The 14,314-nt window shown below is 38.3% G+C and overlaps 2 protein-coding genes and 1 non-coding gene across 4 annotated transcripts in view; 1 reads left to right on the forward strand and 2 right to left on the reverse strand.

Annotated features, from left to right (window-relative positions):
• frmd5b (FERM domain containing 5b) overlaps positions 1-7,746 on the reverse strand; it is a 59,642-nt gene extending 51,896 nt beyond the window's left edge. Inside the window, exon 1 of the mRNA XM_032560737.1 lies at positions 6,570-7,746. Within this exon, the coding sequence (XP_032416628.1) occupies positions 6,570-6,671 (102 nt within the window). The 5' untranslated portion in view covers positions 6,672-7,746. The remainder of the gene's footprint in view (positions 1-6,569) is intronic.
• An 838-nt stretch (positions 7,747-8,584) lies between these two features.
• Positions 8,585-8,656, reverse strand: trnah-gug (transfer RNA histidin (anticodon GUG)). The gene has a single exon. It is a non-coding gene; the product is annotated as a tRNA-His (tRNA).
• Positions 8,657-8,953: 297 nt separating this feature from the next.
• cry5 (cryptochrome circadian regulator 5) lies at positions 8,954-12,675 on the forward strand. 2 transcript variants are annotated; one of them, XM_032561633.1, is made up of 12 exons: positions 8,979-9,078; positions 9,389-9,413; positions 9,508-9,730; positions 9,836-10,030; positions 10,125-10,243; positions 10,346-10,500; positions 10,821-10,961; positions 11,042-11,209; positions 11,305-11,445; positions 11,606-11,757; positions 11,840-12,060; positions 12,168-12,675. In XM_032561633.1, exons 3-12 carry the CDS (start codon positions 9,519-9,521, stop codon positions 12,227-12,229), a joined length of 1,566 nt encoding a protein of 521 aa, XP_032417524.1. In that variant the 5' UTR covers positions 8,979-9,078; positions 9,389-9,413; positions 9,508-9,518; the 3' UTR covers positions 12,230-12,675. The 2 variants fall into 2 exon arrangements, with proteins under 2 accessions (XP_032417523.1, XP_032417524.1); XM_032561632.1 differs by lacking the exon at positions 9,389-9,413 and having other exon boundaries at positions 8,954-9,078.
• Positions 12,676-14,314: the final 1,639 nt, after the last annotated feature.

Consider the following 14,314-nt stretch of genomic DNA (forward strand, 5'->3'; position numbering starts at 1 on the left):
TTAATTTTGACAGACATGAAATAAGCAAAATCTAAAGTTATAAAATAACTGGTATGTAAGCAATTGCTGCATGTCCAAAAGAATTTGCAATTCACCTGAAGGAATTAGAAACTGATGCTGTAATGTGCACTATGACTAAATGTTGTGGAGGCTGAACAGTCAGTTACAAGATCTTTAATTCAGATTTTAAAAAATGCACCAAAAAAATTAGAAAAAACTGCAAATAAATTTGTTTTACTTCAGTAAGAATCTGACTGTATTGTTATGTTAACTGAAATAAATTCAAGTTAAATCAGACTCCAATGTTAGATGTATTATACTGACAGCCTTGAGGGCTTACCTCAGCATTTCTACACATTAAAGATTTACATTTCATCTTGCTGGCTCTATCATAAAAAAGACAAGTTACTTTCACATTACAGCAGGACTGCTTATAGCTGGTGGTGATGCAGCACACAGAGCACTTTTACTGTATGTTAATGCGTTATCTCTGAGAGAAAAAAAGTGTGAAAGCGCCATCATTCCCAGTTTGTGATGGTTGCCATTTTTGTCCTTATGAGCTAATAAGACCTCAGGTTGGATTTGGAAAACATTGGCTTCGTTAGTATATGGTAAATGATGTACACTGAAGCCTTACAAAGTAAGGCTGTAAGAAAATGCACACTTTCTCACACTATTAAACGTGTTACGTGTAGCACGACGAACTGTGAACTGCAATCAAGCCTATTAACATTTTCTTTGTTAAGATGCCTAAAATGTAGAGATGCAGAGTTGGTGAGCTTATTTACTGAAAGAAGTAAAGTGAGTTTGAACTAAACGGTGAGTGGTATATCCTGATTTAAGGTTTTGTTAAAACATAGCAAAAATAAAGTCTTGCAAAACCAGTTTGACCAAATGAAATAAATTAAACCAACTATGCATGAGTTTCAGCATGGCTTTGAGGTAAAGAGTAAAAGAACAGGCCCTTGAATGGATGAAAACAAAATATGTTCCAACCTCTGTTCCAATTTTAGCAGAGCACACCAGGAGGAAAACATCATGAGAGCAGAGAGACCACTTTGGAGAAAGGAGCAACCTATTTCAATAATGCATTCACATCACAAATGAGACACTCCGCTTCCAAGTTCTGTGTTTGGCTTCATAAGAACGGCCTTAATTTCATTAGTGAGCTATAAAGAAGCTGAGCTAGTGCCAGGTGACTAAACCACTTACTCACGCTGATGAAGTACCACTCTTTGCGTCAATGGTATTCTGTCATTCATTTTGCTTTCAATCTCTGAAATTCATAATTTGATCCATGATAAGAATATCAATTAAACAAAAAATTCTAAATGATTTCTGTCTGACTCGGGAGGTGGATGTGATGGAGTGTGCTTTAATTGTAAAAACAACACAAAACTCTGAGACTGACTTTCCTTTAGGAAGATATGAAACTGGATGAAATTGTTAATATTATATGGCATTTTGATTGTAAATATGTTTCAGACTAAAAATATCTCAATTCCTAAATCATTAAGACAGTACTATAATTTTGTTACCTTACAAATCAATTTCAGAAAATATACATACTGAGCCTAAAAATAGTACACTAATGATCAACACAATGCATTGTAAAAGAATAATCAACACAATGCATTGTAAAAGAATAATCAACACAATGCATTGTAAAAGTCTACTCCACAAACTTTAATGTATTTTTTAGAGCTTATGTGATAGACCAACAGTTGTGCAGATAAATAACACAACAATGCTTAGTAGTGAGGTGAAAGGAAACTGATATATGGTTATCATATTTATTACAAAGCTCTGAGGAGTGTAGTTCTCCAATTCATATTGTTTTCCACTGTAATTTTGCTTCTGCCACCTAAACACAATTATAATTCCAAGGTTAGAATTAAGACTATGGGTAAATGAAAAGAAATAAAAAAGAATCAATAAAATTATGAGAGACCTTTTAAACGTCCTTGCAAACAGCTATATTTTTTGGTGTCAGGATGACTTCTGGGATTTAAGTTCGGTTTAAGAAGTTAATCATTTAATATGACTAACCCAAAACTGAGAGAAGTGGATTTTAATCCTTTAGCTCCTTCATTTCAGAGCTTCAGTGCCCACACAGCTTCCACTATGTCACCCTTGATTTCTAGCACTATTTTCAGAAACAAATAAGAATCCTTTGCCAGAGGACCTCAAAGACTGTGCAGACCTCTAGAATACAAAGAGATAAGATGTAGCTGAAAGAAAAACCAGCGAGGATCTACAGTGAAATCTTAAAATTAATCCTAAAACACAACAAACTTTGTTGTTACTATTTTTTGTATTTCTTCACCTCTACAGCACAGCTGCATCCTTCTGCTTGCTTCTACATCAATTAATCATCTGCCTAATTTCCTTCCTGCAAAATCATTTGTGTGCATCAGTACTAGGTTGGATCATACCAGTTTGTTGCATAAATGTAAGCGCCTGTGGATGTCCTGAAGGGTAAAGCCATGATGAAAGAACTTGAAAGATCAATGAGCATGAGTTTCCCCATGTTTTTGGGATTATGGAGTAATCAGCAGCAGTGTCATTATTGGCTGAGGGGACCAAGTGTGCTGGTTGCCTGTAATAAATGGATGTTGATGAGAGAATTTGATTAGGCTTGAAACCTGGCATGCTAATTTGCAAACTGAACAGTGTGGTGCCACAGTTTGTATAAAAAGAAACACGTTTCACCTGTCTGTCTGCTTCTGTGCTGCCTGTAGCTTTTCCTTTAAGGAAGGTCATAGCTAGCATCATTCCCACATGATGTGATTTCAGTGTAAAAATGAAAAAGGCTAATTGAGCTAAACGTAGAGTTCGCCCGCTCCTGGGCCTCGTGAGGACCCTTTTTTTCTGGGCCACATCTCTGAGGTCTCCAGGAAAAGACAGGAACCACACGCTCTCATTTTCAATGCACACACACAATGTTATCCTTCACAATAATAACTCGAATGTCCAGACTGAAGGTGAGAAATGAGATCAGCAGTGTTAGCTTGTTTCTACTGACTCTGTAAAACATATTTATCTTAGTTCCCTGAATGTCATTTTCACAAGAAACATTATGGTGGTAAATAAAACACAATTGATTAAGCTGATTATCCCATTTATGTTTCCTTTGATTCTCAATTAGAGGTCCCTAGTGTAAAATAAAAGCGTCTTTTATAATTTCTCATGATGGGAAAAGCGAACAACAAAAGCTAATCCCTCTCACTGGAAGCTGCACAACACAATTAAACATTCTGTCCCTGATGTGTGCTTTCATTTAGAAAAGAGTGGGACCGTCATATCTTGACAGCCGACCACTTTGACTCATGTTGGGGTGATGGAGTTGCTTAGATGGCAAGGGAGAGCGAGCAGGGTCTACTTCAGTGCACACAACTCATTAAAAAATACATCATACATTTTATCTTTCTTCGGCCAGATACTGTGCAAAAATATCCAGTGTTTTGTTTGTGAAGAAATTGAGTTCAAGCTGCTGTCACACTGTTTCCGAGCATTTCATGTGTGCGTATTTTTAAAAATGGTTTTACACAGATCTAAACTTGATCAAATGAAGAGGGTTTTGTAGAACATTAAGTTCTGTCATGTATCCTGTCACAGTGCCTGCATACTGGGATCAGTGGTATGGAATTCAATATTCTGTGGGGAATTACTGAGTACGTTGCTTTTAATGAATTTAATGTGTTAACTTAAGTTCGGGAGTAGACCTCTAACCACATCTCTAATTTTCTAGGCAGCCTATTTATACTCTGCTCACCCACTCATCTCAGTCAACCCCACCCTCTACCTCTTCCATTTCATCCCTCTTCATTAATAACCATGCTTTGCTTCTTTTTGCTGGAGTTTTCGTCTAGGGGGTCCCAGGAGGGCTCAGGAAAAATAAGAGGAACCATTTCCCGAAGACCAAACCCAGAAGTAGAGTCTTCATCTCTCAAGCCCTCCATCATTCTCCCCAGATAAACCAATCATTCAGATCATTCATCCCCTTCATCCCATCATCCCTTCAACTCTTCATGCCTTTATCTCTCATCCCTTCATCCCTTCATGCCTCATCCCTCCATCCCTTCATCAATAAATCGTTAAACCTATATCTTTGTGGCGTGGTCCTTGCTAGTGAACTGTAACATAAATACAGTGCCTGTAAAAAGTATTAATTCTCTAGAATGTTTTATGCTTTTTTGCTTTTACAAATCAATCACAATTAACAAAATTTTGTGTTTTTTCACTAAAAAACTTCAAAGTCAAAGCGTTAACAGAGTACTACAAAAAATAATTATAATTGGACACAAAAATTTAACATAAAATAAGTAATAGCATAAATATTCAGTCACTATAAAGAGATTGAGCTAGTTCAACAGAGGTCCAGCCAGTTGGTGCTCGCAGTCTCAAAATGAGTGGAATGGAGATCACCTAAGTATAGTGTGTTTCTAAAGTGATGATAGTGTAAAGACAGCTGTGGCTGGAAGGTCAGTTCACTGGTTAATCAGTATTCCTGACTACTACTGCAACATGAGAACAAAATAACACTCCAAGCAAATCAGAGAAAAGGTTACTGAGAAGTATAAGTCAAAGTTTTATGGGAGAGGTGCAATGAGAAAACAACTGTTGAAGAAACCTCGTGTGAAGGCTGGACTAGAGTTTGCCAAAAGGGAAAGTGGGAGACTTTATTCTATCCATTCCACGCGCCAAAAATGGTGCATTTTAGTTTTTACAAAAATTGCTAAAACTTAATCTCATTCTCATGATTCTAATATGAATTATAAGATATAAATCGCATCTCATTTGCTGAATGTATTGATGCCTCCTAAGAACTGAGTAATTTCTCCCGCTACACAGAAAACTATTTGTTTAAAAGGAATTTCATGAAAAGCTCACTGAAAAAACATCCACCTTTATCTCCACTTGTTTTCCACTCATCTTCTTAACAAAAAAGAAGAGGGCAAGCAGATGAAGATCTGAAACTGTCATAGAGTCACCTCTTTTTAGTCTCACACACACTCACTTGTTATACATGAGAAACTTGCTTTGCTTTTCCTGTCATTTCCTAGAAATATGCTGGTGTTGATGGCCTTTATGTGCCGTCATCTCTGATTCAGCAGAACTGAAATTCCTTTAGTAAATGAGCATCAAACATGACTGCAGCAGTGATACAGTCACACATCAAATGCAGAGAGCCACTTGTTGTATAAAGCACTGAATATGCATTAATCATAATGTCTCAGACTCGTGCTCTTAAACTTCAGCACTCAAACAAATGGTCTGATGTCATGTCTCGTCTTTGTTCATGTCAATATTGACCTTTAGGACAACCCTAACCTCCTAAAAGGGTTTTGTTTTCACTAAATATTCAAGGCTTTACTAAAACAGAATAAGACTGATGAGTAACAGGACTGATAAGCAGCAAATACACAACCTCAAAAAACTATAAAAACAGGCCTTCAACAAACTCTAACATTATTTATCTTACACAACAACATTGGTCCAAAGGTAATGAAAATGCCTGGTCTAGTAGTTTGTCTATTTTCAGCAGCACATAATTTTTGCAATCAACAGACAATAATATCTATGACAATGCCATTATGTTGCAAAATATATTTCTTTTCTCGTTTTTCATGAATGTGTACAATTTCATTGAAGACATTTTACTTAATATTCATGAAACATAAGTTTGATTTTGTTTTTATTTGAAGGGTCTTGCAGATTTTGTAGGCTTAGATACATTTTGACCCAAAAAGCTCTTCGAATTGTTAAGGTTGCCGATTCCCGGTCTTTGTTTTCTCAAAAATGTACTGTTTGGGACAACTTTTATTTGCATTGTCTGCAATAGAAAAAAAGCCTGATTAAGTTCAAGAATACACACAGCCTTTTTAGTTATAGTCTCTATCCTGTTACATTTATTTTTAATGTAGACATTTATGAACTTTCATTTTAACATGACTGCAAAGCATTTTCAATAATATATGAGCAATAATCTGATTAATTGGTCCGCCTGGTTTATCCCTATACTATGGTTCTGTGGTTGCACACTGAAACCACTCATCCTGCCAGTAGATCCAAAAATCTCCACTAAGCCAACTACTGACTTTGCTCAAAACCAGCTTATCTTGATTTTAAATCCAACGCAATGCAAGCATAAAGCTGCAAAATATAAGAGCTTATGCATAGATGGATTTTTTTTTTTTTGTATGTGCGCATTATGCTACCAGTTCGCGTGTAGTGCTGTCTGATTAATCCTTTAAATTTTCTACGCAGTGCACGCACAACATGCGGTCATGATGATGGCATGTCCTCACAGGTAATTCTCTGACGAAAGCAGCTTCTGCAGCCCTTCTGTCCTGAGAGGCGTCAGAGCACAAAAACGCAGTCACGTCCGTCATGAACCAGCCTCTAAAGAGGATGATGCCTTCTTTCATGTGTTTACAACAAGCAGTAAAAGACATTTAACGGACAAACGCCATTTCACCTGATCACTCCCTCCTCCCTTAATGCCCAAAAAATAAAAAAAAACAGTGAGGTGAATGGAGAAGGAGCAAACGATGGTCCCCACTGACCTGGATCGTGCAGGTGTACTCCGAGTCGTCCAGCAGCCTCACCGTGCAGTTGCATTCCCTGTCCAGACTCCTGACGCTGCTGCTCATCAGTCGGCTCAGCATCTTCTCGATCGTCTGCAAACGGGACCAGAGAGAAGCGCGCGCAGCACATAGATACGGGTCGGCTTTCTGTCAGGTTAACGGCGTCCCTGCTCCTTGCTCCAACACCTGGTCGGTGGCGGCGACTGGTGCATCGTTTTATCATCAGCGTGTGAGTGACTCTTATCAGCAGCGCGTGTCTTCACTCGGACAGGACTGGAGGATACTGCACCTGCACCTGCTGCCCGTGATGATAATGATGGTCCGGTTGGCCCGTCACCCCCTCACCACACCTGCCCAAGCCCTTGCCATGCCGCTCGCAGTGCTGCTGGTTGCTGAATGAGGAGTCTGCCAGCCAGCTGAGCTTTGGCTGAGATGCTGCCTTCGCAGACACAACGACAGGAGGCGAAATTCCGATAGGCTGCGGTACGTCGTGACGGCAGCCACATGGTCGAGCATAATAACACAGCAGGGCCCCCGCTAAACAAGTCAAACTTTAGACAGATTACAGTCTGAGTACATTTTTCAACAACTGAAATATCAAAAGAAAAAACAAAAACAAAACACAAGTTAATCACCTATTATATATTTGATATTTTTAATTTCGGTTTTTCAGTTTCATAAACAGGAATTGCAGTGGCTCTGAAAACGTTCACATGCCTGTTAAAATGTCCATTTCTGTGATTTGATGAGTAATTCCAAAACTTTTATGCCTTTAGTTTACCATGGACTGTGCAATTAAAGTGAAAGCTCGTTTATTTGAGGAAAATCTCAAAGGCTGCAGTAGCCTGGTTGGAAAGATGGGCTGACAAGAAATGTCAGATTTGGAGAATTTCTTCTAGGTGAAGTGACTGTCAAGTCAAGATGTAGCAAGTTCCAACAAGAAGAAGGCTGAATGATGAAATGAAATGAAAACAAAGTTTTATTTAAAGGGTGTAAAAACATGTAAAATTGGTTAAGATTGTTTTTTTTTAAACAAAGTTGCTTTTCTTCTGTTTAATGATATGGGATAATTGTTTAATGTAAGAGAAATCTGATTATTTTCATCACAAATTCCTGACTTTATAAAAAAAACTGCAGAGAGCCATTGTAGGCACCCTGTGGATGAAACTCATTTCAGCTGCTTCTGTCCAGAATCATGCTTTTTCAATCATGATCCATATCTTACTATAATAAATGATGGTTGAATTGCAAATTAAGAGCTTTACTTTTTGACTCAGCTTTTTCTTCTTCTTGATAGGCCAGAGCAGTTCTCACCTTACTGAAGACAAAGACCAGTTTTGTCTATCCTAACATGTCTTCTGAACAAGTCATCAAGATACCTAAACTGGGAAGAGCTCAGATCATGCACTAAAGCAAGACAATTATAGCTGATACAGAAGTCAGTTATTCTTGGCTTGTTTATGAAGTTCAGCTGACCTTTCTGTCAATAAGATGAAAGTGGAATCACATCAAAAATGTATTGAGGCAAAACTTCTTACATCACTAACTAATTGCACTGGTAAGTCTGATTTTCCTAATCTTTGGCTAAAATCTGTTTTTGAGTTTACAGACTAAATGAGAATGGTTGAGTTTTGCATGAGCAATGTCTCCCCCTACTGATAATTTGGAATTGACGGAGACAAACGAACGTGTGCAAAAACTTCCGCCTACAACAGAAATGTGAACTTTGTAAAACAATTTAACTAGGTTATAGTATACTACACTAAAACAGGTGCATGCTTTCAAAATGCTGTCTTCTCAATGCGGTAAACAGCATAATGTAAATGATTCTAAACTTTTGGGGTAGTACATACAACTAAAAATACACACCGCATGAAGTTTCTGTACAGTACAATTATGTATAAATTAGCGTTACAAACATTTTCCAGTCATTTTAGATTTATCAGAAGTGACAAATAAAAAATCAACCCATCTGCCGTGACATTGTATCGCAATGCCGTGACCCGGATTCGAACCGGGGTTGCTGCGGCCACAACGCAGAGTACTGACCACTATACGATCACGGCGAGCTACGATGAGTTGCCGGGAGTATGAGCTGAAACTTTCAAAGTGTTTCCCGCACATAATTTTTTTTTTACTGATTTTATGTTAAAACTTAAGTGATTTGATGAGTTACTCTTTCTTTGTATCAGTTAACTGGAAAGCATACGGATTGCCACTTTATTACTGCTGTTAGTGAGAATAATTAATTGTAAAGATATAACTTTGTTCATTGCACAATACTACCATCTGGTGGTTGATACGACGAGGTGCTGCCGAGTTTTTTTTCCCTTCTATTTTTGATCTCTGTACCGATTGGTTGCGCTTGGATACGTAACCGTCCGTTTCCTGTTTTGTAACGCAACCAACTTGCATATTACAAAAGAGAAAATTGGTCATTATACAACGCTGCAACAAACCGGTGCGTACAGATCCTGGTAGGAGTAAGGTAGGTAAAGCTATTTGTCAGATGTACATTAATCTTCTGTCTTTGTATAACATATTGATATGCATACACTGACGTGGGTCCGTTGTGTTTTTGCAATAGTTCAATTCGGTTTACTATGTAGTGTCAATTCACAACAAATGTCGTCTCGAGAAACTTCACCAAAAAAAAAAAAAATCATTTCAATTCAGTCACCAGTATTGAATATAATAATCATCATCAAAAATGAGATCCATTATTGAGTGCATTGAGCGAAATAATCATTTGCAGAACTAAATGCAACTTATGCTCATTTCACTGTTTGTCGCTGCAGGATCGTTGTTACTGCAGAAGTTTCAACAGTGCAGATTTTATGCTTTTGTTGAGATTTTTTCTTGTGACATTTCCATCTCTCAATTTTTAAAAGGCTTTCTCCCTTGTCTGCATTCACAGATCACCAGGAAATGGCTCACGTGTGTATACACTGGTTCCGTAAGGGACTCCGGTTACATGACAACGCAGCACTGATGGCTGCACTGAAAGACTGTAAAGAGCTTTACCCTGTGTTCATCCTGGACCCTTACCTTCACCACACCCAGGTTGGCATCAACCGCCAGAGGTTCCTCATTGGGGCTCTCAAAGACCTGGACTGCAGCCTCAGGAAACTCAACTCCAGGTAAAAACATGGACACAACTTTCAAAGAAACATCCTTTAAACATTTCTGATTGACATTTACAACTGTTCTTTTATAACGACTATACTGTGTTGTGATTTGGTCAGACTGTTTGTCCTTAGGGGGAAACCAGAAGATGTGTTCCCAAAATTGTTCAACATGTGGAACGTAACAAAGCTTACTTATGAGTATGACACAGAGCCGTACAGTTTACGTCGTGATGAGAAAGTGGCCAGTCTGGCAAAAGAACATGGAGTCGATGTCATCTACAAAATCTCCCACACGCTTTACAATATAGAAAGGTAAATGTCAATTTGAGTATGTCCAGATAGATTTTACCTGGTAATTTTCTGTACAGTAATTTTGTATTCTTTCTGGATTGCTATTCCTCTGAAGAATAATTGAAGAAAACAATGGAAAACCTCCTCTAACTTACAAACGTTTGCAAGCAATAGTGCAAAATCTTGGTCCACCCAAGAAACCAATCCCTGCGCCAACTTTGGAAAACATGAGAGGTATGTAACAAACAGAACCACAGTTTGGAATACTTTGCATTAACAAGGGAATATGTTTTGGGTGTTAAAGTGTGTCATCTTTTCATTGTTTATTTGCTGAAGATGTTAAGACTCCTCACTCAGAGAAGTATGAGGACAAATACAGGATTCCGACTTTAGAGGAGCTTCAACTGGACTCACAGTTTCTGGGAGAGGAGCTGTTTCCTGGAGGAGAACAGGAGGCTCTGAGAAGACTAGATGAACACATGAAAAGAACGGTACAGACCTTTTAGTCACCTACCACTACCTGCAAGACTTTGGGTTAATTCTGCAGACTAAAGCTAATTCATCTTTAGGGAAAAAGATGGAGAAGTTTACCATCTTTGCCCATAGTGTAGTGGTCAAATCAAGTGATCCTCTTTTAATACATCAGGAATGCTTGACTGTCAGAGCCTTGCTAAGTAAATCTGAAAAAATTTCTATTGCCAATGCTTTTCAGAACAACCTTTCACTGAAATGATAGTTGTGGTTGTTATGTGACACAATGTGAAAAAGTAGTGGGAATATGTGTCCGTAAATTTTAATCTGCTTAATTCAGGGATGGGTGTGTAGCTTTGAGAAGCCACAGACCTCTCCAAACTCCCTGAGTCCCAGCACCACAGTCCTGAGTCCTTATGTCACCTTTGGGTGCCTTTCAGCAAGAACGTTCTGGTGGAGGCTCACTGAGGTGTATCGGGGGGTGAGTGTCACATTGTACTTCTGACTAAATAAAAGCAGTGGTGTTAAAACAATTAATTCTTTAACCTAATTTGTACGTAGAGAAAGCATTCGGATCCTCCAGTGTCCCTTCATGGTCAGTTGCTCTGGAGAGAGTTTTTCTACACCTGCAGCGTGGGAATCCCTAATTTTAACAAAATGAATCAGAACCCAGTGTGCACACAGGTGGATTGGGACACAAACCAGCGAAATCTAGCTGCATGGAGAGAGGTACTGTGGTTTGAAAAGTGTTCATATTCTAATTAGGGATCATTTCAATTTCTTTTCTCATTAATTTTATGTCATGATGTTGTGTTTCTCTGAAGGCTCGGACTGGTTTCCCCTTCATTGATGCAATCATGACCCAGCTGAGGCAGGAGGGCTGGATCCACCACCTGGCCCGACATGCTGTCGCTTGTTTTCTCACTAGAGGAGACCTGTGGATCAGCTGGGAAGAAGGACAGAAGGTGTGTTAATTTGCTTTTATGTACAAAGCCAATCCTGGCCTATGGTAATAAGCATTTTGTAATCTGTAAAATGAAAGCTTTGCACAGTATTACTTCTTTGCAGCAGGGTTTCCTGTTGTAGCACAGTTGTGACTGAAATAGCTTGTTGTCTCTTCCTAAGGTCTTTGAGGATCTCTTACTGGATGGTGACTGGGCCCTTAATGCAGGAAACTGGCAGTGGCTGTCAGCAAGTGCTTTCTTCCACCAGTTTTTCAGGGTTTACTCCCCCATTGCGTTCGGTAAAAAGACAGACAAAAACGGAGACTATATTAAGTAAGATCATTTCCCCATTAAACTCAAATAAATTGTGTAATTTTATTGGAATGAAACAACGTTGAATTTAATGTGTATGCAGAAAGTACCTTCCTCTTCTGAAGAAGTTTCCACCACAGTACATCTATGAGCCTTGGAAGGCTCCCCGCAGTGTCCAGCAAGCTGCAGGATGCATTGTGGGAAAAGACTACCCACATCCAATAGTACAACACGAACAGATCAGCAAGAAAAACATTCAGAGAATGAAGGAGGCTTATGCTAAGAGGTCTTCAGACAACAATGAGTCACCTATCAAAAAGCAAGGTATTACAGGAATATATATCTCTGCAGGCCTTTACCTCCTCCACCTTAACTCACAGTTGCAGTAAACCCATCTTCCTGACAACTATTTCTTTTTATGTTTATCATAGGTGTGAAGCGAAAGACTCCATCTGTCATTGACATGCTGCAGAAGAAGATCAGGAAAGAGTAATTGGACACAATGAAGAAAATGTACTAATCACTTAATAATTATCACAAAGCAATCTTCATCATAAGTTACTGAACATATTAAGGTTTTTGGGACCTTGTATAAAAAATGTTCCTTCTGACCTTTTATTATATATATATATATATCATTCTCCTTGACTGTGTTAACTGTTTAAAAGGTAGGTACTGGGTGAAAAAAGTTACATTTAAGTTAAGCTGATAAGCAGCGGAGCAGTTGATGAGTTGCACACAGAAGAATCCGAGCAAAGACGTCTTGCACCTAAAAAATGTTACTTTTTCCTCAAATTAATATTTAGAATAAGATTACTGGGTATCATTAACCCTAAAAGTATTTCTATTGTTTCTTGCTTGTAGCTACAATAAGTGCCTTTTATTTTATATATTGCTGCAAACCTATGTCTGTCTAAATAAAGACAATGCAAAATATAATTGGTGCTAATTATCTTTTGTCTAAGATTCCGGCATTGTTGTTCCAATGTTCATTTCATGTGCTTATACATGGTGAGGTTTTCTTGCTTTTTCCACTAGAGGTCACTCTAGATCTGCAAGTAGACAGGTAGGCTTCAGCTCACAAGAATACAAATGATAAACTCTTCATAAAAAAAGTTTTGAAGAAAATTCAACGCCTTTGGATAAGCTCAATCTAATCTACAATGCTCAAGTATACTTACTTTGCACCTGCTTCTTGATTTATCTAGTTCAGCGACTCACATTCAATATAATTACAAATATGTACTACATGCATGATTGTTAAAGGTCTAATAAAGTATGGAATTGTGCATGTTTACAGTTTTTGTTTCTGGTTGACACAGGGCAGTGTGAGATGGGCAGGACTACATAAAAGCAGTGTGTGTGTGTGTGTGTGTGTGTTTCACACAGCTGTTCATGGTGGTCAAGTCTTCTCATGTTTCTCCTTCCCTGGACGTGACACTGGTGAGAATATCAAGAGGATGATGTCACAGCCTCAGCAGCAGCGCAGACGGTCATACAAAGCTGTGCTCAGTTTCCACAGAGACCAGTTAAACATCAAAACAGTCTTCTGGTCAACGGTGGATCCTCATAGGAGTTAATATTCTGGCGTATTTATGTTCAGTCAGCCATTTTTTAGAAGGAAATAATTTGTGCAATGAGTGAAAACAGAATATCTTTACAATTCTTCAGATAAATTTGATCATTTTCTAGTCAATTTTCTAACCAGCTCAAATAGTTTCATAAATCTGTGAATAACACCCCTTCTGCATCTACCTCTTTCTCGTTACTCTGCTGGCGTGGTCCTGTTCCTGTGCATCCCTGTCATCACTTCACCACTCAAACCATCTTGGAACCGTAAGATCCCACCTGAATTAGAACAGCTTGTCCCCATGCAACTGGGGATCATGTAGCTTTAATTGTAGAAATTTATCTCTAGTATATATTTCCAGCAAGTCCTGACATCAAAGAACTGATTTGAACTCATGACAGTGCCTGTTAGTAAAACGATTCAGTAAACCTAGTATGGACCTTTTAAAGCTGAGACCAGAGGTTTACAAACACTATGAAAAGACACAAACTTTTATGTCTTAATTTATGATTTTAAATCAGATAAAAACTTTTTCTTGTTTAGGCCAGTTAGAGCTACCAAAATTATTTAGATTTGTTTTTTAAATCCCAGAATGAGCAAGGTCAGTTTGACTCAATTTACTTCAAAGTCAGACATTTTATGCAATTCCATGAGATTTAGTGAAATTATCTTTAAATTATATAATTTGGTTGAAATGTGTTGGATATCTTTCTTTGGAATTCTCATAATATAGTTTGCTAGAACTTGGACCCATTCTTCCAGACAGAATTGATGTAACTAAGTCAGGTCATAAGCTACTTCCTCACACACACTTCAGCTCCGCCTTGTATGGGACAGATATCAGGGAATTGTGATGTCCATGAGCCACATGTCTGTACTTGTTTCACTGCGGATAATAACACTCATCAGTTTTGGTCAGCATCTTCACAAGACCCTTTTATTCTAGGGTTGAGACACACATTTTGTTCTGGTACACAGAACCTGTCTCCTGTATAAACAGCATAATGA

This window comes from Xiphophorus hellerii, chromosome 4 (genome assembly GCF_003331165.1).
Source record: "Xiphophorus hellerii strain 12219 chromosome 4, Xiphophorus_hellerii-4.1, whole genome shotgun sequence".
NCBI classification, from domain to species: domain Eukaryota; kingdom Metazoa; phylum Chordata; class Actinopteri; order Cyprinodontiformes; family Poeciliidae; genus Xiphophorus; species Xiphophorus hellerii.

Coding starts and splice junctions, on each gene's coding strand:
- cry5 (XM_032561632.1), top strand. CDS start 9,519: ATGGCTCACGTGTGTATACACTGGTTCCGTAAGGGACTCCGGTTACAT. Junction 10,031..10,124: donor ACGCTTTACAATATAGAAAG/GTAAATGTCAAT, acceptor ATTCCTCTGAAG/AATAATTGAAGAAAACAATG. Junction 11,210..11,304: donor ATCTAGCTGCATGGAGAGAG/GTACTGTGGTTT, acceptor GTTTCTCTGAAG/GCTCGGACTGGTTTCCCCTT.